At 51.6% G+C, this 22788-nt stretch overlaps 1 protein-coding gene across 1 annotated transcript; it reads left to right on the forward strand.

The window, feature by feature from the left end:
• Nucleotides 1-614: 614 nt before the first annotated feature.
• TRAIP (TRAF interacting protein) lies at nt 615-21340 on the forward strand. The gene is made up of 15 exons (XM_054387502.1): nt 615-712; nt 1964-2021; nt 3264-3347; nt 7723-7762; nt 10336-10463; nt 13131-13225; nt 13807-13920; nt 14862-14949; nt 16509-16598; nt 16828-16916; nt 18129-18284; nt 18480-18528; nt 19062-19187; nt 19690-19740; nt 21212-21340. The coding sequence occupies exons 1-15, from the start codon at nt 615-617 to the stop codon at nt 21338-21340; spliced, it is 1395 nt and encodes a 464-aa protein (XP_054243477.1).
• The last annotated feature ends 1448 nt before the right edge of the window (nt 21341-22788 follow it).

The raw sequence follows: 22788 nt of genomic DNA on the forward strand, positions 1-22788 counted from the left end.
CCCCCACCACTGTACCTCTGGCAAATAAAGACCCCGCTGAGGACAAACTGAGACAGCACCAGCGCCGCCTGCCCTGTCTCTCTGTGGGGCCCGGGGTGCTGGTATCTGCCTCCCGTACCGGCGGTACATGGCGCGGCTGCCGGGGCTGAGTGAGGTGGGGCGGCCCGGGAAGGCTGGAGGTGACACTGCTGCTCCGGCAGGAAGGGCGGCGGGGCAGTGCGGCACCTCGTCCCGGCCAGCCCCCGGGCCGGAGCTTCGCGACCCAGCTGCCGTAGTCAGGCTTCAGGATAAACGGGCTGACAAGGAAGAGAGGGCAGGGAGCCCAGAGGACGCGCCCGCCCCCGTCCACTCCCCCGCCCCCGCCCCCGCCCCCGCCCCCGCCCCCGTCCCTTCCCCCGCCCCCGCCCTCGTCCCCGCCCTCGTCCCCGCCCTCGTCCCCGCCCCCACGCGGTAGACACGCCCCCCTTGGGCCCGACCCCGGGCCCGCGCGGGCCCCGTGAGGTCACTTCCGCGCCGGGCCGGAAGCGGCGGCCGCGCGGCCGTATTTGAATCGCTTGGCGCCGCGCGCCTGTTCCGGTTCTGGGGCCGCGGCCCGGCGCTGCCGAGCTCCCGCCATGCCTATCCGTGCCCGCTGCACCATCTGTTCCGACTTCTTCGATAACCAGCGGGACGTAGCTGCCGTGCCTTGCGGGCACACATTCCACCACGCCTGGTGAGCGCTGCGCCCCGCCCCGCTGGCTGCCGGGCTGAGGCCGTCCGCGGGGAGCCGGGCGGGCGGGTGGGGTGTCAGCCCTGTAAGCCTAAGGGGTCCTCTAGCTGGAGCGAGTTGATGGACAGGTCCGCAGCCGTTTGTCCTGGCAGCCCCTTCCCACAGAGACACGGCTCGGCCTGCTCCGCTCTGCTGCTGGTAGCCGCTGTGCCCCTCTGCTCGTTCTCAGCTGCTGCCTTTTTTCCGAACCTCCAGAGGCCCCGGCCTTTTCGGTAGCCTTAAAGGCAGTGGTTCCTTTTTTCAGTGGTTTAGAGGAGCTGATGAAGCTGCTGCAGGATCCTCGTCTGTGCTGTCACTCCTGTCTGTGGCCTCCCCTCTCTGGCAGGTTCAGTGCCAGCAGATTGCTCCTACACAGGGTGTTCATGGGCAAGGAGCAGTGTTAGATTATGAGAGAAGCCTTCCAGGCAATTTCATGCATTTACTGTAACTGTTTTGCAAGTGTTTGTCTTGGAAGGAAAGGATACTTCTGAGAAAATAAATTCTGTGTGTTTGTGGAGGGAGCAGGCATTTGCTTTTCTGGCTAATATACTTGGAGAGGCATCACTGCTGGCAGGTGCAGTGGTCACTTCTCAACCAGCAGCACAGCTTGGGCTTGCTCTCCTCTAACAGCTTCCAAAAGTAACTTGCCAGCTCCAGATTGTTACGCTGCTCCAAAAATAAACTGTTCTGAGTGTGACGTGATGCCTTGGTTGCAAAATGCATTTGTAGCTCTCCTGGGGAGCCCAACAGGTTCATGTTCATCATCTCGGAGCAGAGACCAGCCCAGTCTCCATTGCTCTGCAGATGCATGTTCGGTGTCGGTGGCACCCTTTGGAGCTGACCAAACTGGAGATGTCTCAGCTGTTGTATCCTGATATAGCAGCTCTTGTGCTGCTCTGCGTGTGGATCCGTTCTCTGCTGCGAAGCTACAGTTGTTCAAAGGCTCTCTCCCAGGGAGATGTGAGCTCTGTAAAGACTCTTCCCTGGCAAAGATAAGCTGTCATGCTATATTCAGCTGGAAATTGTCTCAGAGGTAAAGGCAGAGTGCACGTGCTGGAATGTCCCTGTTAGCTGCCCCTCTGGACTAACTGCTTGTGTTTCTGGTTTGGTGAAAGGAAGCACATTCTGCTGTCTCCTGGGAATTGAGGGGTGGCCCCTAGGAGCAGTGCTCCTGGATTTTAAGAGTTTACTGTGTATTTTCTTGTTCTTTCGCAGTCTCACACAGTGGTTTGACACAGCGCCAAGCCGGACTTGCCCACAGTGCAGAATCCAGGTAAAACCATCACCTGTGTACACCTCAGTATTCCTGTGGCACGGTGCTCTGCTCAGTGGCACTGTGGAGCCCTGGTCTGAGCCTGTGATGACCTGAGGGAAAGGTTCACAGTGTGAAGCAGAGGGAACTTTCTTCCCCTAAAACATCCCCCAAAGGCTTAGAGAGTGCCCTCCCCTCAGCCACCCTTCTGATTAGAAGGATGCCCTGCTGTTGTCCCTGCAGCTTCTCATGGAAGGGTCTCTGGGGTTTTCGGGGCTTTTATTTAGGCCAGGTAAGTATTGGCATAATGATAGAAAGGGCAGGAAGGGTTCAATCAGGACGTCAGAGTTGCATTTCTAGAATCCCCTGCTGCCTCTATCGGGTAGGCACCTCATTCTGCTGCACATGGTCATTATAATCCAGTCCTCACTTTGCATCACTTGGCCTTTTGTTGAGCAAAGCCAAGGCTGGAGAGGGAAGGAAGGATGTGCTGTAATTTGGAGATCCAGTAGCTTAGTTGGGACCTGAACTTCTTTGAAGTCACTTGTCACCAGCCTTGGTGCTGCCAGTTTATCTCTGTCTGTAGTGGCTGCAAGAGACGTTGCCTCAAACTCAGATGTAGGATTTTAGCCAGCTGCAGCTTGGGCTTGTTCCGTGTTCGTGCTTCTTTCTTCCTCTCAAGGTCTTGGCCCTTGTTCCTTCGCTGACTTGTTGATTCCCTCTGTTCTTCACTGCCTCTTACATCTCTGGGTTACCATGGAGTTATCGTGAAATAACATCTTATGTAGCAGTAACTATGCAATTAGCTGGTGTCATGACTGTATATAATACTTAAAACACAAAGCTGTAACTGCATGGGGGAGGTGTGGAGAGCTATCAAATTCAATTACAGCACCTTCTGCCTGCAGAAAGCAGCACGTACTTCTGTCTTAGGATTTGGCATCATGTTAGCTCAGCGTCAGCTGCTTGGGCCTTAGCTGCCAGAGAACAGACTGCGCTCGATTCAGAAGTGCCTGAATCTTTCTGCCACGGCTCGGGAGCTTGGCTGGAGTTGCGCTTCCAAAACTGAGTGTGTGTGTGTGGGTCTGCTGCTGTGCTGATGAGCCAAAGCAGAGCATCCTCACCAGTGGCATCAAGCACGTGATCTGACTTGCTTTTCATGGCCTTGTGACCATATAGTACCTTCTCCCCCTCCATCTGCCTTTCGTGCATGTTGTGTGTCTGTATCTGTGTCTATCAACCTCTTCTGTCTCCCGTGTTTAGGTTGGCAAAAGACACATCATCAGTAAGCTGTTCTTTGATGTTGTCCTGGAGGAGCAGACAGCACTGGATGCAGAGACCTTGCAGGTAATTTGGGTGGTTCTTCTGTGGTCTGATGCTTCAGCATCTTGGAATCGTGGCCTAAGCTGCTGGTCCTCTGCCAGGATGTGCTTCCTGAGCTCATGCTTGCTGTGCTGTGTTTCAGACCTGAAGCACATCAGTGTTTCTTGACTTTCTGCTCTCCCTCTTGATCCTTGCCCAGTCTTGGCTGTGTTGTAAGGAAGTCTGTGTGGTGGGGTAGAGTTCACAGGATTACAGGATGTTAGGGATTGGAAGGGACCTCCGGAAATCAAGTCTAACCCCCCTGCCAGAGCAGGGCCACATAACCATATAATCTAGTGCAGGTCACACAGGAATGTATCCAGATGGGTCTTGAAAGTCTTCAGAGAAGGAAACTCCACAGCCTCTCTGGGGAGCCTGTTCCAGAGTTCCTCCTGGCCAAATCTCATGTAACTCAAGAAGCCTCCTCTACTTCTTTGCTGTTCCTTCTCATTCTCGCCTTACCTGGAGACTTGAATCACTATCAAATAAACATCCAACTGCTGCTTCTCCCTGGGGTCTCAAAGCCTTGGGAAGGAGGCTTCAGAGCTTTTCCAAAAGGCAGGAGAAGGAAAATACCAAATGCTATGAACTACTGGTGGTATCTGGCTCAGTTGTATTTAAGCCCTGCTAACACCTCTGGAGACAAGGGGCTGCTGGAGAAAGTGCCATCTCCTCACTTCTGTGCAGGTGGGTTTGAACAGACTGTAAGGAAGTGGGGAAGGATGCTGATAAAATCATAGACTGGTTTGGGTTAGAAGGGACCTTTAAAGATCATCTAGCCCAATCCCTCTGCAGCAAGCAGAGACATCTTCAACTAGAGCAGGTTAAATCAGGTTAAATTGGGGCTCCCCAAGATAAATTAGGAAAGGGACTGCCTAAAGCTGCACTAGCAATGGTGGGCAGTGCTGAGGCTGGGTCCTGGGGGGTAACTTGGCTGGAGCTGAGGTGCTGTGTGTAGTTCTCCAAGTGCCACCCGTAGGTGTGTTAGAACTGTGAGTGAGAAGGGATGAACACAGAGTGGCTGTTCCATGTTCTCCTCCTTCGTTTAGTCTGGATGAAGCATGGCTCCTTATGTCTTGGAGTTATCTGTGCCAAAATTAAAAAAAAAAAAAAAACCAACAAAACAAAAACCAGTAATTGGTTGACCTTGGTATATTGGGACGCTTGTACCCTCTTGTGTTTAGAATCAGCATGTGCAGCAATTACCATAATTAGCAGTTGCCATGACAATGCTATATGTATATCCCATGTTTTTAAAATAAAGCCAGCCAGACTAGAATGTCAGTAGCACCCTCGTTCTCCAAGACGGCTAATAAAGAAGCTGAAGGCCAAAGTTATTTGTGCTGAGAAAATGAAAAAGCATCTCTGGGCTTTTTGAGATGTGTGCCCGAGCAGCAAAGCGATGGCTCGGGGCAGGGAAACATTGCCTTGAGTCACATCCTTGGCTCTGTTCTCGCAAGTGTAAATATACGAGTGACTTGGAAATAGGTTGGCAGCAGAAAATTGCCCTAGAAAAGCTTTCTGTTCCTTCTCACTCCCAGTTTGGGATCTAAGATGGGTTTCTCCAGGCAGGCTGCGCTGAAGATCTCCTTTGCTCAAGGGCAGGGTAGCAGAGCTGTTCTCTGCACAAGCAGCTTGATGGTAATTCATCTTGCTTCTCCAAAGCCTGTTGTGTGGCCGTCAGAGCAACATCTAGCCCTGAGTGTGTAGCTTTCCTAATGAGAGGTGAGGGAAAGAGCCAGGTGTTTTCGGTGTGGATTAGTGTAGTTGGTTTGTGTGGCTGTTTACTGTCCCATACAATGATCCCTGTTGCTGCTGGGCTGATGCTAGTTTGTCACTGTTTCCGTGTTGTGTTGTCTTGTTTCTGGAGGACTTGGAGCATGTTAAGAACATGGGTGGTCTTCCTGGGTGGGATTTAGTGTCCATCTAGTTTGGAGTTTAGTCTGCCACTACTGGGTATCTGATTCTGGCCTGGGCAGCAGTTCAGCAAAGCAAGCACATAGTGGGCCATCCCCAGACTCTTTAAAGCTGAGGAAAGTGTTGGAGACATCCTCAACCAGAAGCAATTTCACCTGGAAAAGCCTCTAAAGCCAGGATTTGTTGCTGACCACTGCCTGTTCCTGCAAGAGCCTGGCTGTAGAGTGGTACTTAGCTCCACAATCAACTGGAGCTGTATCTGTGCAGCCTGCAGATGTCCTGAAATGAGCATCTGGCCTCCAGCCATGAAAAGATTGGATCGGGGCAAGGGAGTGTGCTTCAGTGTGCTAGAAAGCAGAGTGCCTAGCTGTGGTGCACTTGTCTGGGGGGGATAAACAGGACACTTTCCTGAGAACCAGCCTTCTGCATCCACTTGTAAGTGGTTGGAAGAGTTCCTTCATAATCTGAAACCTCTTCCTCTTGCGGCAGAACTATCCATGTTATCTTTTGGATAATAATTGTCTTTGGTGCTTTTCTTCACTCTTGCTTCTGCTCTGAAATGTTTGCAGCCAAAGGGCAGTGGTGGGCTTGGTTTGTTTCCCACCAACTGGTCATCAGCTTCAGCTGAAACTTGCTTCCCTGGAGTAGCTGCAGACCACAGGCTGAATGCTGCAATGCATCCAAGTGTTTCTGGGTGCTGAGCCTGGATTTATTGTGTTGCCCTTAAAGGTGGTCCTCAGTGATCAGAGCAATATCCATGTGGCTGTTCCCAGAGCAGAAGAGTGAGTTTTGGGGTGTAATACCTCAGTGTAGCAGCCTGAAACCTGGCACTTCAGTTTGCTTCTGATCTGGGGAGCTGAGCCCCTTCTGGAGGAGACCAGGAGACTTTGGCTGGTTCAGCTTGGTGAAAAGGAGGCAGACAGAGGAGGAGAATTCCTGCCTGTAAACCTGCTGGGGAGGGTGGGAACCTGTGAGGACAGCTGGCTATTTGTGGTCAGGATAAACTTATTTGATCTTAGGAAATTGTGGTCTTGTAACTCATGCTGGCAGAGAGAGGAGAGCTTCTGTCAGAGGAGTGAAAATTTGGAGCAGCCTTTAGGAGTTGTGGTGGAGGATGAGGGATTTCAGATTAAGTTGATGAATGAGGTAATGTTACATAGCTCCCCGCAGCAGCCTGAGATTTCTTAGCTATCAGGCTAATTAGCACATCTTGTGAGCTCACTAATCGTTCCTGAATAGGACTCTGAGGAAGCTACTCCAGCAGCAGAGTTAACTCCATGTCGGCCCTCGGGCTGTTGTGCCCCCAGGGGCAAGTCCAAGTCAGCTCTGCTAGTCTTTGTGCTGAGTCCCTTCTGCTTACCCAGCTTTACATCCCATATTTCCTGCCTTTGCTGTCACTAGCAGAGCTTTGCTCTGGTCCCATCAGGTCTGTGGTCACTGGCAGCGCTATACTCAGCTCAGATTTGCATGTGGTGTTCCAGGTTGCACAGATTTGTGTGCTCTGCTTCAGTACTGTGTTGGCATTTTATTGTGGTTTTATTCCACTGCAGTTCCTGCCTGACTTGTTCCTCTGCAGTTCTCTAACACAGCTTTTTAAGTCACCTTCTGTTGATTCTTTCCTGTATATAATTCTATCTCATTAAAAAAAAAAGGTATTATTTATAGATAGCCTCCCTTTGTAACCTCTTTAAGTTTCCTTTGGCTATTTGCCAGTGTTTGTACCTCATATCACTTTTTTATGTGTAATTTAAACTATGGGGCATTTGCTCTCTCTTTCTGATCCTTAGTGAAGGTTAGAAACATTTGACCTTCCTCAGACCCTCACAGCGCCCAGGAGATGTTACAAGCCCTCAGTCTGATGTGGGTTGGTTTAGTGGTGATCTGTTTATGGCTGTTTGGCTGAGCTGTTAGCTCCTATCAGCATCCAGGTCTGCAGTGCCTTATTGTCAGAATGCTAGCTGCTGCTGTTGGATGGCATGCTTGGTTACCTTCTCAGACAGTTGGATGTGCCCTCCTGTCTCCCACCTGCACCCGATGAAAGTTCACTTCAGTTCAGAGCAACTCTCAATCCAGTTAGTCTGGCAACATCCCAGCCTTATTGCCTTGTTTAGGTAGAACACTATAAAAATTGTTCCTGTCTGATTTTTTTTTTCTGTGTTTCCCCGAGAGCCTTCCAAAATTATTCAGCTAAAACAAGATGACTGACAGTGTGAGAAACACAAGGTTGACAAGGCTAAGATGAAACTGGGATCTTCTCTGCCCCTGAAGAATGCCAGTTGGAGGTGCTCTTTGCATTCCTTCTGCTATTACTTGGTGCTTGCTGTTACCATGTGTCCTTCTTAGCACCTGACTGGTGCAAATGTCCTGCTGAGAAACCTCTTAAGAGCCTAGTGGAAGGTCCTCTGCAGGGCAATTCCTAATCTGTTTGTGTGTTGTGTTTCAGAATGATCTGGACAACGTGAAGGCTCAGCTCTCTGTGAAAGGTGAGTTTTGGCTGCTTGTGGGTGATGAGTAGCTCACAGGCTGTGTGTCCTGGGCTTGCTCTGTGTGAGGTGCCTTGCCCAGGCCTGAGGAGCCCCTGTGCAGAGCCCACCCCTCTCTGAAGCCAAGGGTATGGTGCAGGCTGCAAACTGTTTTGCTGGAGCAGCTTCTTCAGAGCTTTATCTGAGGCGAGGCCACCTAAAGCTGTACAAAGCTTGTATGACAGAGCCAGAGCCTGCAGCCTGGCCCAGCTCTCCTGTAATTGAGGAGCTCTCTGCAAGTTTGGAGACATACAGACGATTTTTATTTTTTTGCCCCTCTTCTTAATCACAAGACACAGAAGTGCAGCAGAGCTATGTCTGGAGCAGGCTTGTTGAAAGCAAACCCCTTGGTTTGCTCCCCTAGAACTCAACAGCTGCATATGGGAAGGGCTGTAAGGGGGTAAGAATAGTGCCCAGGCAGCAGTGGGATTTGTTTGGCTGTTGCAGTGCCACATGTGTCGTGTGAAGAGCAGACGGAGTTCAGTGCGCACGCTTCCATTTCCCCGTCTTTAATTTTAGAGGATGTTTGAGGGAGGGAGGAAGAGCAAAAGCGTTAGAGACTTGTCGATGGGTTTTAAGCATCGTCTGTAGTCAGCCTGTCATCAGAACATGAGTCATGAGCAGCGAAAGGAAAATGTCACTCTGAGTGACAGTAATCCGAAGACACTAGCAGAAGAGGGGGGGGAAATAAATCTTTAAAGAATGCTGGGGGCTCACCCACAGCCTGAGAGTCGTCCTTCCTCTGCCTTGGCTGTGTGCACGAGACAGACGTGAATAGCCAGCAGGTTGAGGATTCAGTCCTTAGCCTGAGAGCAGGACTGCATGGTCTGCATGGCTCTATTCTGAGGCCTGTTCTCTTGCCAGCTTGTTAGAGTTTAGTGACTTGGTAGAGAGCCAGATCTTCTGGGGAAGGTGGCTGGGATTCTTGCTAGGATGTTCTCCAAGAAACAGTGCTTGAAGGCCTGCTCATCTTCTCGGCTTCTGGTGAGTAGAGGTTGGGTTTGACATTCCCTGTCCCATTCTCTTTTCATATTGGAAATGAAAAGTTCCTTTCCACCTCTTGCCTCTTTTGCTGTGGGCACTCTGCTCTCTGGTGGTTCTTGTGTATAAATTCTTCACTTAAAAGGATATGCTCTGTGCTGGAGAAGGGCTGTGCAATTGCCAGTCTCTGATCAGCTTGCAAATGGCTCTAGAGGCGCTGAGCTCCCAGTAGACCCAGCAGGCACTGTGGGAGGCACTCTGAATGAGCTGAACACTCATTCCTGTAGCACAGGGAGGTTTGACTCCTGCCATCTGCCTCTGGGCAGCTGGGAATGGAGGAGGGGAAGCCCTAACTCTTCTGGTGATTGTGGAGTCCCTGCATTTGCAGGGAGCATCTCAAGGCTGTGTTGCCTCTGGTGAGGGGTTATTCAGATTAATGGAGCAAAAATGCTTTGCTAAGAAATGTTTCATTAGCCACCTGGGTGCTTCTGCTGGGATGTGTTCCTCCTTTCCCCAGCCCCACGTGGCTCTTGTGCTGATTGAGCAGTGAAGCTGGGCTGCAGGTCATGCTACTACAGGATGTAGTGGCACAATTTGAAACTGGGTTGCTTGCAAGGAGAAGCAGTGCTTTGGAAAGGCACTGATTGGCTCTCCACTATGGTCAGGCTGGAGCCATGGGTGATTTTAGCAAAGACAGAAGATGCTGAGCTGAAGACTTTACCCTGCTCTCAGCAGGGTTAGAGTTGTTGTTGCTTTCCCTCGTTACCCAACTGCTTTGAGCTTTCTAGTGATGCTGGCTGTTCCCTGCTGGGGTCTGTCAGTTCCTGATGGTGATTGTTGCTTCCTGAGCTGTTCTCCCTTGTCTCTACAGCACAAATTGTGCTCTGGTGTTTTCTGCCACCTCTCTGGTGGTCAGAGGCATATGATTTGTTACTGGATTGCCTAGCTGGGGAGGGACAGCAGGACTTGAAGATTTCACAACCTGCAAAAAGTGGGTGCTTTAGGGACCCTGCCCAGCAGAGCTCTGCTTTACTGCCTCTCGCCCTTCGACACTGGAGCTGTGGTGAGGGCTGATGCAGCATCACAGTGCTGCTGCAGCAGGGTGGGGCACTGTATGCAGCCACCCCAGGGCTTCATAGGACTTCTCTGCAAGTCGGGCTCCACGTGGAAAGGACAGGCTTGGGGCTCAGCTCTCCAGCGCTGCAACAACTCGGAGTGACCGGAACAGTTTCCCCTGTGCAAGCCTGCCTGTGAGCATCTGCAGGATACATCAGCTTAATGCTAGCAAGGCTGGCACAGGAAAGCTATTAAAGGGAACTTGTTATCTTTAGTAAAGAAATCCTGAAGCCTGCTGGCACTGGGAGAAGTGATTGCTCAGTACAGACCCTGCTGTAGACAGCACTTAAGGAAATGGCTCTCTGTGGGAATGACTGACTCCGAGCAGCCTGGAGCCTGAGGCTGCAAGCAGTGCCTGTTTGTTGTGCTCCTGCTGCTGTGGGGCAGATAGTCTAGGCTGCTGGGCTGTGACCTTTCTCTGTTTTCCTTTCTTGCAGAGAAAGAGAAGCGGGAATGCCAGGCCATTGTGGATGAGCTGAGGGACACTCTGGATCTGCGCAATGCCACAATAGAGTCGCTCCAGAAGGTGCTGGGAGAGACAGAGATGCTGTGCTCCTCTCTCAAGGTACCTTTCCTCTCCCCAGCAGGACTTGGGCACGAAGCATTGTGCAGTTGGTGTAGTTTTGTTGAAGATCTCCACAGGCACTGCTAGTAAAGAGATTGTACTGGTGAGCCTCAAGGCTCCTTGATCTCTGAATGACACAAGGGCAGTGGAGCTGGGTGTTCATTTCAGTTTTGTTAATCCAAAGTGAGTGCTGTCACTGGTCCTGAGGTCCTGCCTGCGCTCCAGTCAGGAGAGATTCAGAGGTGTAAAAGCTAGGCCTGTGGCTGCCTGCTCAAGGCAGAGGTGGCTGTGGTGGGCAAGAGATACCAGCCCAGCCTGGGGGACACCAGCTGAGCCTTGCTAATGAAGTGGCAGTGCTGATCATAAAGGTAGTAGCATGAACAGAGTGTGAGAGCTGGCCCCAGCGCCCCGTTGCCAAAACCCTGGCTCCCTGCGGTAGAATGTTCTTCTGAAATGGGCTCAGGCCAGGCAGGATTCAAGGAAAATTAGTTTCTTAGTTTATCTGGAGGAGAAATCAAACTGCAATATATGGAGGGGGAGTTGCAAGCTTCATCTGAGTGGGATTTGATCCAGCTAACTCTCCTGTCTCTGTGCTGTTGCCAGGGGTTTCCTTTAGTGAGGTTAGTAATGTGTGAAGTCCAGGGATCAAATATTCCTTGTTTCAGCGTGCAGTGACTCAGGCTGTGGTCATGTACTGTGTGTAAACAACGAATGGAAAAGGCTAAGAGCAGGAGCTGCTTCGTTGGGCTGTCTTGTAGTGAGTGGAGTGACTCTGCTTTGGTGGTGGGCTGGGCTGGGCAGTTTCTGCCTGTCTCAAGAAGGTGGGGTTCAAGCCAGCAGGCTTGTGAGCTGCAGGCTGAAAGGTAGGACAGGGGACAGTTGTGCTCCCCAGGATCCCTTCTCCCTGGGCTATGAGTCTGATCCAGTAGCCTAAACTGTATCATGTTCCTTGACCTGCAAAACCAAGCAGCGCAGGGAGAGCTTGTATATGGGTCATGAGGTTGTTCTGCTCTATGCAGCTGGGCTCCTCCTTTGAGGAACCAGTCCCAAAGGTCTGCCTGACACTAGCAACACGGTGTTATCACAGGGCAGGAGATACAGAAGGACTTAGTGTGAGACAAACCTTGCTGTAAGACAGCACAACTTGTTTTGTCTGATCATGGGATTGTATCCAATCTGCTTGGGTGTAAAGGTAGCCTGGGTCTGTGCCATGCCAGATGTGTTCCTGGGATCTTGGATGTACAAATGGCAGGGTACTTCTGATACTCCCTGCTCCTACAGAAACAAGAGTGATGGTGGGAGCTAGTGCATGCTGCTCAGCTCAACGTCTCTGTGCTTGGCTTTCCTGCCTTGGCACTTCAGGAGGAGACTCTGTGATTATCTTGCTTATTGCAAAGCTTTCTGTATATGCTTAAGTCCTTTTAATGAAAGCTGGACAAGGCAGGATTAGGGACCAGGAGGTTTCTTTTTCTGGGGTGTAAAGCGTTTCCCAGCTGAGTGTCAAGCACTGTCTTATACTGCATCATTAAAGATTAAAGCACTAAACTTCTGCAGTGAAAACAGAAGCTTAACTAGCTCTGACGCAGGTCAAGCCCACAAGCTGCAAGCCATCCCTCTGTCCTCCTAGCACTGTCAGCTGCTGCTGAACCTCTGTGTGAGAGTTTGCTGCTGTTTCAGGCTGTCTGAGGTAGGCAGTCTGCTCCAACCTGGCACAAAACACTGCTTTGGGAAACTGAAGTATAGAGAGCTTTGCTTAGAAAGAGCCAAAGATGGGTTCTGCTTAAGCAAGAATAACACATGAGACTGCAACACTATTTCCTCTGCAAAGTCCCTGCAGTTTCACAGCTGTTTGGTGTCCGTGGCAGGAAGCAGCTAAATTCCTTTTACATCCCTGTAGAATGGAGCTTTATGAGGTAACGGTCTCTGGCTAGACCTCTCCCCGGAGCCAGCCCTGTGCTGAAACCAGACCCAGAGCCTTTGGAAGATGCTGTGTGAGGTGCTCAGGTGCACTCAAACCTAAATCACATAGATGCTTTGAAACAGTGCTAATTCAGGCCAGCTTTCCTGTCAGACTGCAGATCTGTGCTTTTCTAGCTCAGCTGAGGCTGTTACTGCTGCCTGCTACTGGAGAGCCTGGCAAGGTGATGGCTGCCAGAGGCTTGCAGCCTCTCTAGGCAGGTGAGAGAGTTGGCTGGGTGGGGATCTGCTTTGGCTGAGGTCACTCAGAAGAGCCCCACTTAGCAATCCTATTTATGCTCTAAGCAGCTAATGGCAAGGAGAATTGGGAGGCGAGAGCAGAGGGATCAGCTGTGCATGAGGAGAAGGCAATAGCAAGGTTTGCTTGCTGCAGACTCCTCTGTTTTTGAAATACAAATTGTGGCTGCAGACAGGGCCCTGCGCAGCCCCGAGAGCGCTCCCAGCAGAGAGGAGGCTCTGGCACAGCTTCAGTGCCAGACCCATCTTGTGATGAGCGCTGAGACCCTGCTGCACTTGCAAAGGGCAGAGCTCAGGGTGCAGCAGGGAGGGAGCTAAACTCTCCTAATCCTGGGCTGCTGAGGTGGTGATAGCATTAAGAGCCTAGATGCCTGCAGTGCGCATAAGCCAGGATGCTTCTCTGACAATCCCTGGAGCCTTCCTACCGGTCTGTGTGTGCTTGCTTCTCTGCAGAAGCAGATGAAATTCCTGGAGCAGCAGCAGGAGGAGAGCAGAAGTTCAAAGGACGAGGTCCGCCGCCTGCGGAACAAGCTGAGAACCATGGAGCGGTGAGATCCTGGGCCTTGCAGGCCGGGCTGCACACACCTCTCCTTGGAGGGGAAGGGTCCTTCTGTGCCTGCTCTAATGTCCACCTCCACATGCTGGGTTTTCTTACCCCCACAGACTTGGAAACTGCTGCATTAGCACGCTGGCCCTTGCCTGCCTGTGCTCCTGCCCCTGCAGTGTTTCCAGGTGGTTGCTCTCCCTGTGGAGAGCAGCAGGGCACAGTGCTGTGCAGACTGGCCTTGTCTCTAGTGCTCGCAGCATGGCTGTTTCCCCTTCCGTGGTCAGAGGACACTGGGGCAGAATCCCAGCCCAGAATGCAGTCAGCCACAGGGCCCAGGAGCTGGGATGTCAGCCTCATGCATGGTGTGTGTGTACACACCCACCCCTTCTCCGGTCTGTCCACATAGTCCTACTCTTCCCTGCTTGTGGTGGGGTACTTGTCTCTTCCCCTGCAACACTCAGAGTGGCTGCAGCAGGAGCTTATTCTGCACCAGCTCTTTGCAGGGAAGCAGAGCTCCAATCTCTTTCCCAGTTCTGTTTGTGACTCATGAGCTCAGGGTATTTTTCTTTGTCTTTGGTGCAGGATTGAGCTGTTGCTTCAGAGCCAGCGCCCCGAAGTGGAGGAGATGATCAGAGAGATGGGAGTTGGGCAGGCAGCGGTGGAGCAGCTTGCGGTCTACTGTGTCTCACTGAAAAAGTAGGTGCTGTGGGCTTGGCACAGCTGGCTGCTGCTGCCCTGGGTGTGCCCAGGGAGAACCCTCCAGTGAGTGCCAGCAGGCACATGGGCTCTGCAGAGCTCCTGCTGCCTTTTTGAGTCTCCAGTGGGTTTTGACTGACAAATCCCAGGGACATAGATTGGAGGTTGTCACACTGAAGTGTTCCTGTTGTCACTGTAGTGACATGTGTGTCACCATGGGAACTGTCTCCAGAGTTGTCAGTGTACCTATGAGATGATGATGATTATTCCCTGCTTCCCTCCTGCACCTGGGTGGAAGCCAGTGGATGGGAGCTCTAGGTTGTGCCTCTGCAGCAGGGCAGGGTGCAGCTGTGGCCTCCCAGTGTTCTGTAGCCAGGCCAATCTGCAGCACTCTTCTCCCCTACCTGGAAATCCATCTGGTCCTGCTGGGCAAAACCACAGCTGTTTTTTTTGGTCTGTTCTGATGGCAGTTGAATAATTGTAGCTTTGATACAAAGCTGTAATGAGTCAAGTGTCCCTGTGGTGTAATTGGGAATGAATCTACCATGGCCAAGAGTGAGAAGTCTCTGAAAAGTCACTTAGAACAAAGTCCCCTCTTTGCTGCCAGCATGAAGGCTGCTTTGCTGTCTCTTTTTTCCCCTGGCAACTGAAATATCTCTGGATCTGTCTTCTGTTTTGCTGGCAAGATCTGTTCAGGCCCTGTTCTCAGGCGTGGTATCCCATGCAGTGTTTTTTCTCCTCTGTGGTACAGTGGTGTGCTTGACGTGCTGTTGGTCAGTGTTGGTACACTCAACTCTGTTCCCTAAAGGGTTTTGTGTCTCCTGGGTTTTCTCTGGTAGCTCTGCAGTTGCAGAGCTTCAAGTTAAGGGCCTTGGCTTGTCTCTGAGTAGTTCTAGCTCAGTTCTCTCACAAACAGCATCACTTTCCTGGTCTCTTTGCAGGGAATATGAGAACTTGAAGGAGGCTCGGAAGAAGTCTAGTGAGATGACAGAGAAGCTGAAGAAGGAGCTTTTTTCTGTCAATAGCAAGGTAAAGGGAGAGTCTGAGTCACCAGGGTGACATCTAGTCTCTAGATCTCTGTCCATAACTGTGGCCTAAGCCCTCTGCAATGACTTCCTCCCACACAGAGTACCTCTGTATGGGTATGGGTCATACAGAAGTGTCAGGCTGGGGTTTCTTGGTCAGGGTGTGATGCTGCAGTGAGTGAGCGGCTCATGGGTGTTTGTCAGGAGTGCAGTCTCAGGGAACACTGGTGGGGCAGCATGTGCAGAGCTGGCCAGAGTTTGGCAGGGAGCCTGGGCTGGAAGACAGCAGCACGTGGGTGTTTTGCTGCTTCTACTGAGTTCTGAAAGCAGCACTGCCTTCATCTTGCCATGCTGCTGAGCATGGGTAAGCTTAGATGCCAGCTTCTCCTCCTGCAAAACTGGGCCTCTAGGAAAGGTGGGAGGGGGTTTGGAGCCAGCATCAGTTAGGAGGGCTTAACCCTGGCTTGGCACAACCACAATCACACTCAGCCTTGTGCCTTCAGCCAGATGAACTGGGCCAGGAGTCCTGTATGCTGCTGCACACAGGCAGGAGAGGTTCCCAGAGAGTGGTGAGGACATAAAAGGTGTCTCTGCTCAGAGCCTGCCAGGGATGGTCCTGACCTGGCACAGTGTGGAGCTGCTGACATGCCTGCATTGCTGTGCTCCCCCTGCTCCAGGCCAGGCTGGGCTCTGTTAGCTCAGGGCAGGAGTCTCTTTCTGTCAGTTCTGGTACCAAGTCCCCTTGGCAGGTGTGTGTGTGGCCCTGCTCTCCAAGGCACAGGTGTTCCCTGGGACATCCCCGCGTCTGGGCTCACAGAGTGAGAGACTGTGGGTGGACTTGCTCTATTTTTGTTATTCAGCCAGAGCTGCTGTTGTCCCCTCAAATGGAGAAGGAGGTTCTCAGTTTGCTGTGCTGCTCCTCAAGGGAGTTAACCCTCTGCAAAAGGTGCTGCAGGAATCGGGCTGCTGCTGGCCGAGTTTGTGCCGAGCCGAGCCGCTGACTTGTGTCAGGAGGCTGCGAGTCAGTGCTCTTGGGGATCCAGAGAGCTGACTGCACCAGCACCTTGGGGGCTGGCCCAGGCTTCTGAGCTCACCAAAGTCTCTGATGTGGTAGCAGTCCACTTCCTGACCCCTGCTCCTGGCACTCTTCTGTGTTGAATCAGGCTTGTCCATGTGCCAGGGCTGCTGATGCACAAACCTCCTCCAGCCTGTGGTTTGTAATTCCTGTGCTCTGGTGTGTTCGAGGTCCTGCAGAAATTCAGAATGCAGCCACCAAGTGTTAGAGTAGGGAAAAGCTATCTCCATCAAGCATAAATGCTCAGGAAGTGCTCTAGGAAGGTTCTTGTTGGCCAAGCAGCCCTGGAGATCCCTCTGCAGGCAGCTTGAGGAAATGGGCAGGCATTCAGCTGCTCTGATACAGGAGAGATTGGTCAGACAGGAAAACTGAGCCCTGAAAGAGGGGAAAGTAGCCTGTGCTGCAGAGCATACCGCTAGCACTGCAGCTCTGCAGTCTCCCTGGAATGGTAACCAGCATTCTCTTTGCGGGGGGGGTTTGTTCTGCAGCTGCACAAAACAGTTTTGGAGTTGGAGAAGACAGAGGAGGAGTTAAAAAGCACCCAGAAGGATCTGAAGAATGCAGACAAGGAGATCTTGGTGAGAATATAATTCCCAGTCTGCAGTAACTGGCAACTGGCCATGGCCTGCAGCTGCAAAGCCAGGAGTTAAGCTGCCTCTTGCTCAGTGACTAGGTTACCCAGCCCCCCTTACCTTTCTTACCTGTCTTACCTCTGAGCTCCACCTGTTGCTAATTTATGGAAAAGGGGTGAAGCATCTGCTACTAAATCTTTCCTTATCTCCCTGTCTGCATTCCCTTTCCCCCCAGAGTTTGAAGAAGAAGATAGACATCCTACATGGTACTCTGAAGGTCCCATCTGTAAGCAGAGAGACACTCAGTCGACTAATCTTTGAAAGGTTAGTTAAGTCCATTCTTGGGTGTGGGCCAAGGGTGGAGATGGCAAGCCCAAAGTAGGAGCTTTGGACAGTTTAACTAGCTGGGGAAGAACTGTCAGGCATTGCAGTGGCATGGTTGTTATGCTGCTTGTATTCCATATTGTATTTTTTCTTGTTGCTGACAAGGTGCTGTTTGGTGTGCCTGGAACAGGTGCGTGTTTTGGAGGCTTTGGCTCAGGACAGGATGAAAGAACAGCCTAGGTTTTGACAAACTTTTTGTCCCTATGTCCTGCCAGGGGAATATCCCTAAAGCTGCTCTTCTGGCTGCCTCAGATTTGGCTTTCTAGTGAGTGGTGCATGGGGACCAGAGATCTTAGGCAGGCAGAGGAACCTAGCCTTGATAAATGTCATCTTTCACAATTTTGTCAGGCCTTTTCTTGTGAGGAGTCTGTGCTGTTACCCTAGCACAGCAGGTAGACAGAACAGCAGGGTGCCAGTTCCCCTGCACTCTGTTGCTCTTGTTACAACACAGACCACCTGAGGGTGAACAGGAGTTCTCTCCCTCTGCTCTTGTGAGACCTCACCTGGAGTACTGTGCCCAGTTCTGGTGCCCACAACACAAGGAGGACATTGAACTGCTAAAGCAGGTCCAGAGGGCTGGAGCACCTCCACTATGGGGACAGGATGAGAGAGTTGGGGCTGTTCAGCCTGAAGGAGGCTCCAGAAAGACCTTATAGTGGCCTTTCAGTGCCTGAAGGGGGCCTGCAAGAGAGCTGGGGAGGGACTTTTTACAAGGGCTTGTAGTGATAGACTTAAGGGGTAATGGCTTTAGCTGGAAGAGGGGAGATTAGGAAGAAATTCTTTACAGTGAGGGTGGTGAGACACTGAACAGGTTGCCCAGAGAGGCTGTGGATGCCCCCTCCCCGAAGGTGTTCATGGCCAGGTTGGACAGGTCCTTGAGCAGCTTGATCTAGTGGAAGGTGTCCCTGCCCATGGTGCAGGGGTTGGAACTAGATGATCTTTAAGGTCCCTTCCCACCCAAACCATTCGTGATGGGACATTGACTATGAACTCTGGGATTCAGATTGTCCTTTCAGTGACTTGTAAGCACAATGGGGCTCTGATCCTGTTTTCACAGCTGCCTTGCAACTCAGTTGTGCATTGTGCAGCTCTGTCTTGCCTGCTGGGTGTCAGGCAGTGACCTCGATGGCAACACTTTGCATGGTCTTGCAGCCCTGCTCCCATGGAACTGCAGCACCCAAAGCTCCACCACCCAGCCAACAGCGATGAGATCAATCTAGATGCTACCTTTGATGTGGACACTCCTGAACATGAGCCCTGCAGGTCTCCCTGCAGACCTGCAAAAAGGAAGAAGATAGATAAAAAGCTGTGAGTTTTCCCTCCCCTTTCTGCTTCTAAAGGAGATCAAAGTCTCTGCTTTGGAAGCTGCTGTGTGAGATCAGATAGCTCTCCAGCTGCCTGACGTCGTGCTGCAAGTTCCGTTGTCATTTGTTTGGCCTTGTCTGTCCTTGCCAGCTCCACTTGAATAAATCTCTGCTGATTTGCTCCTTGGGCTTCTTACAGGCCTCCTGTGGTAAATCCGGTGAAGAAAGTTCTGCAGGAAACAGTGGAGGTAAAAGAACTAGTCTTGATTTTTATTTTTTTCCCTTTTATATCTCTTTGATTCTGCTGTTAATAAGCTTGGGATAAAGGACTCATTTTCTCCATGTAGGGGACACTGTGACCATAGACTAGCCTATCTATGGAACCACAGTACATGCTTCAAAGTACTTTGCTTGACAGTCTTCTAGAAATGCTGATTGCTGCCTCAGGCCTCTTGGAATTGGGCAGGAGAGGGAGGATGGAGGCTCATGTGCTTCTTGCTGATTACCCTGAAGCTTGGCAAGCACAATGTGGGCCTGACCATGAGGGCAGTGGGGTCAGCTGAAGGGGGACTGTCCTCCCAGTCTTGCTGGGTGTAGTGTCCTGCCCCGCTGGTGCTGTTCCACATGGGCCCTGGCAGGAGGCTTGAAGCTGCTGTTCTTTGGCCTGATGTGTGGTGCAGCAGTAACCACTGTCCTGCATAGCTGTCTGCATTGTTAGTGCTCTGTGTGGACTCAGTTCAGATCATGCTGGTTAAAGGGCTGTTCTCTTTTTGTGGGGCAGAACTGGGCAGATGATCTGGAGGATGATACTTTTAAAGGACTCTTGCCAGCATTCATCAGGAACTCTCTTCTTTCCAAGAAACCATCTTCAGGTAGCTTCCTGGGTTCCCACAAGAACACAGGCACTGTGAGTATGACTGTCCAGTTGGTGATATTGTTGAGGGCTGGCACTGCACACCTCTGTCCTGAAGTGACCCTGCAGGAGGAAGCAGATGAGGCTTCATGTTGCCACATTCAGTGTGTGGAAAACATATCTTGGAGCATGACCTGGATACTTCCCAGTCCTGCAATGCTCCAGGGATGACAGATGCTCATTCCCTTCCTGGCAGCCCTCTGTATCCCATTCTTCCACCTTCTTGGAGCTTTCACAGAATTTGGGTACTCTCCTTGTATTTCTCAGTCACAGTGACAAAATCCTAAGCCTCCCTGTTGCTTGGAAGGCTCAGCTCAGTTCACAAAGTGCCCAAGATACCCAAACTTTACTAATACCCTTCAATCTGTTGTATCGAGTGTTTCTAGGTGCTTGTAAGCCCTCCCCAGAAGCTGTGGCCTGCAAGACTCCCCCTTCCCCATAACCAATGTGAGGAGAGGTGGCCAAGGCTCCAGGCTCATTTCTTTCCCTCTCCTAGGTGAGGATGGGCTACGATGGCATGGGAGGCAGAACGAAGTTCATACAACCTGTATCCTTTCCTGCTCCTTTACGTGGCAGTAGTGATGCAACAGACACCTCATGTCTGTTCCTTCTCTTCAGTTTTGACCATCTAGGGTGTCCTGTCCCCAGTCAACAAAAGAGTTCCTCCAGGATCTCAGCCTGTCAGATTTCTGTCTGACTCTGAACAAGTCTGAGTTCAGCAAAGGCATGCAGGACCTGAACTCGCTGAGAGCATTATCAGAGGTGGCTTGTTCAGAGAAGTGCATTGACTAGAAATCAGTGCAATCTGCAGGGGCTGCCTCTGCCCTTGGGATCTCTGAGCAGCAGTGTAGCACAGCCTCTTCTTGGCTGCATGCCTGCCAGCCCATGCAGCCAAAGCCTTCATTCCTCTGGGACACTGCTGCTGTGCTGTGCCTGTCTTCACTGAATGGGTTGTCAAGCCCTGGAACAGGCTGCTCATGGAAGTGGAGTTGCCATTGCTGAAGGGATTTAAAGAATGTGCTGACGGGCATGGTGTACTGATGGTCTGGAAGTGCTGGGTTAACAGCTGGACTTGATTTTAAGGGATTCTTCCAACCTAAAGGATTCTATGAGGAGTGGCTGGGCTGAGTTCACTCAGCAGGTGGGGAGCTGCTCTGACTCCCACCCTGCACATAGGCTGCCCCTCACTTGCCTCCCCCAGGGAGTGCTGTCAGAGGGGGAATGTGGTGACTGATAGCTCTGACACTGCTCTAGCTCCTGATTCTGTTTTTGAAGGGGGTTTGCTCCTTGTAGGAAAGCAGGAGGCTGGAAGGTGTGACCTGATGGGAAACCTTAGGCTGCTGCTCCTGTGACCTCACTCTGGCATGGTGATGGTACCCAATGGCAAAGAGATACTTGGGACAGATGTTTCTGTGCTGTCAGTCTGATGTGAATGTAGAAGGTGAGCAGCTGTCTCAGTGCTGCCTCTTGCACGTGGCTGATGGAGGAACAGCTCCTTTCTCTGAGCTCAGGTGCTGCAGGCTGGTCTGTAACCCTGCAGCTCTGCTAGCACAGCCTCCACCTGCTCTCCAGTCTGCAGGGCAAGACCTTTACAGTCAGTGGTGTTTAATTTCCGCCACTTCTGTGTCCCTGAAGATTTGTATGATGCCATGTGAGTTAAAAGGGACTTGCTGTTCCAAGGACTCTTCCCTTGGGGTGGCTCTGCCTTGGGAGGCTGCAGGCTGTGGCTGCTGTGCCTTTCCCCACACGGTACTGTGGCCCAGGCATGCAGGGTAGAACTTGAAGCTCTGATGGACAAGCTTAAATGCTGACTGTGTGCCAGGGGCTAGCACAGGAGTGGGAAGCATTTGTGACTTGTGGGACAGGAGCATGCCCCAGCTCTGCTGCTGTGAGTTAGGGGAGTTTTAAACTTGGGTGCAACTGGATGGCTGGCCCCCAGGGCTGGTTTGCAGTAGGTGTTGGATTACTTGTGTCCCCAGGACCTTGGTCTGTATGTTCCTTGACAGTTTTACCTCCAGACAAACCTGGCAGAAATCCGTCCCTTAGCAGTGAGGACCAAGAAGAAGGTCTCCAGGCCAGCATCTACAGCTCCCTCCACATCTTCTGCCAGCAGCAGCCAAGCCACACTGGACAGTTTCCTGCAGTGAGAGCCCCTTGCCTTCCCAGGGCACAGCTGGGCAAGGCAGCTGCATGGCAGAGAGCACTTGCCCAGAGCCTGGCACAAAGCAACATGCAACCACCACTAAGTGGGGGACTATTTGCAAAGCACTGGTGCTGTGCTGGGGGTGGGATGAGCTGCCCCAGGGAGAATCCTGGCCTTGCAGCAAGCCAGCAGGAGACCAAGCCTCTGGCTAATGCTTGGAGTGATTTACTCCTTTTGTTTTACTCCTCCTTCCTTCTGTTTTCAGGCAGTTTAAACAGTTTTCTCATCTTCTGGCCAGCCCAGAGCTTTGCAGTTGCTGCTGTTGGGCTCTCTGACATCAGGTGGAACTGCACTTCTTGGATGCAGCTGCAAGCTAGAGGTATAGGAAGGGCATTGGGATGTCAGTCTGGAGTGAGAGCAGGGAATAGGGACCTGGACTAGCTCTATGCCTGCTGTAGTTTAGTTCCAAGAGTTTCCTGGAAGAAGTGTGCTCAGTGCATCCATGGCCAGCATTGCTGGAGGGTGGCTGTCCATCAGATTAAACATGTTCCTTCTGCTGCAGGGTTGGGGAGACCCACAGACAAGCCTGGGGGATGTTCTGCCTTTCCCTGGCCTGGGCTATGAAGTCCACTGCATTTTTGCAGGCTTGGCACTGAAATCACTGATTTGAGGAGGATGTGGAGGGTCACCCCCTGCGCTGCCTGTAAAGTGGAAGATGAATGTGCTGGTGTGACCTGTGTTCTGGGCATGTGTTGTGAAACTTGATTGTATGAACTTCTAATATTTTTTTTAATGAGATTATAGGGGGTTTGTTGTTTTGTAACTGGTCTGCCTAGTGTTTGGAGGGTTTGGAAGGGCCTGAGGAAGTGCTGGAGAATGGCTACCTTCAGGGGAGAGGGAGACTGATGGAGCTGAACCTGTCTAGGATTTTTCAACATGGAAACATGGGGCAAGACATTCCATGTCACCCAGGACCAACTGACTTGGTGAGGTACCTTGCCACAGAGTTCTGTACTGCACAAATCTGTGATGCTTTCCGCTCCCAGCTGCTTCAGGCTGGAAACCCAAGTACCTGGACTGGCTAAAAAATGTGTCTGTGGGGAATAAAATGTACTGCTGTGTAGACATGTTAATACAAGGGGCTTCTGAGTGGTCTCCTTCCACTTCAGCTCAGGTGCTGAGCATGGGGATTGCCCCAGGATGTGCCTGATCCTTTTGAAACCTCTGGTGCCAGCCTTCAAAAGACAGCCCTCTGCTGTTGGGAAGGCCATGGTGGGGTGAAGCTGTGGTTTAAGTGGTGTTAATCCCAGGGCAAATGCCTGTGGAGCTTGAGCTGAGTCTTGCCTACCTCACTTGGGGCTGACTGCTGAATGCCATGGGATGGTGGAGAGCCTGGGTTGGGGCACAAGGATTCAGAGCGCTAGGACACAAGTGTGAGAGGAAGGGAGGGGG

Source organism: Indicator indicator, chromosome 15 (assembly GCF_027791375.1).
Source record: "Indicator indicator isolate 239-I01 chromosome 15, UM_Iind_1.1, whole genome shotgun sequence".
Classification (NCBI taxonomy): Eukaryota; Metazoa; Chordata; class Aves; order Piciformes; family Indicatoridae; genus Indicator; species Indicator indicator.

Bases quoted from the DNA above. Each gene is read 5' to 3' on its own strand.
- TRAIP (XM_054387502.1), top strand. From the start codon at position 615: ATGCCTATCCGTGCCCGCTGCACCATCTGTTCCGACTTCTTCGATAAC. The intron at 18,529-19,061 runs GTAAAAGAACTA...TTTGTGGGGCAG, and splicing joins TTCTGCAGGAAACAGTGGAG to AACTGGGCAGATGATCTGGA. The intron at 19,188-19,689 runs GTGAGTATGACT...TCCCTCTCCTAG, and splicing joins CCCACAAGAACACAGGCACT to GTGAGGATGGGCTACGATGG.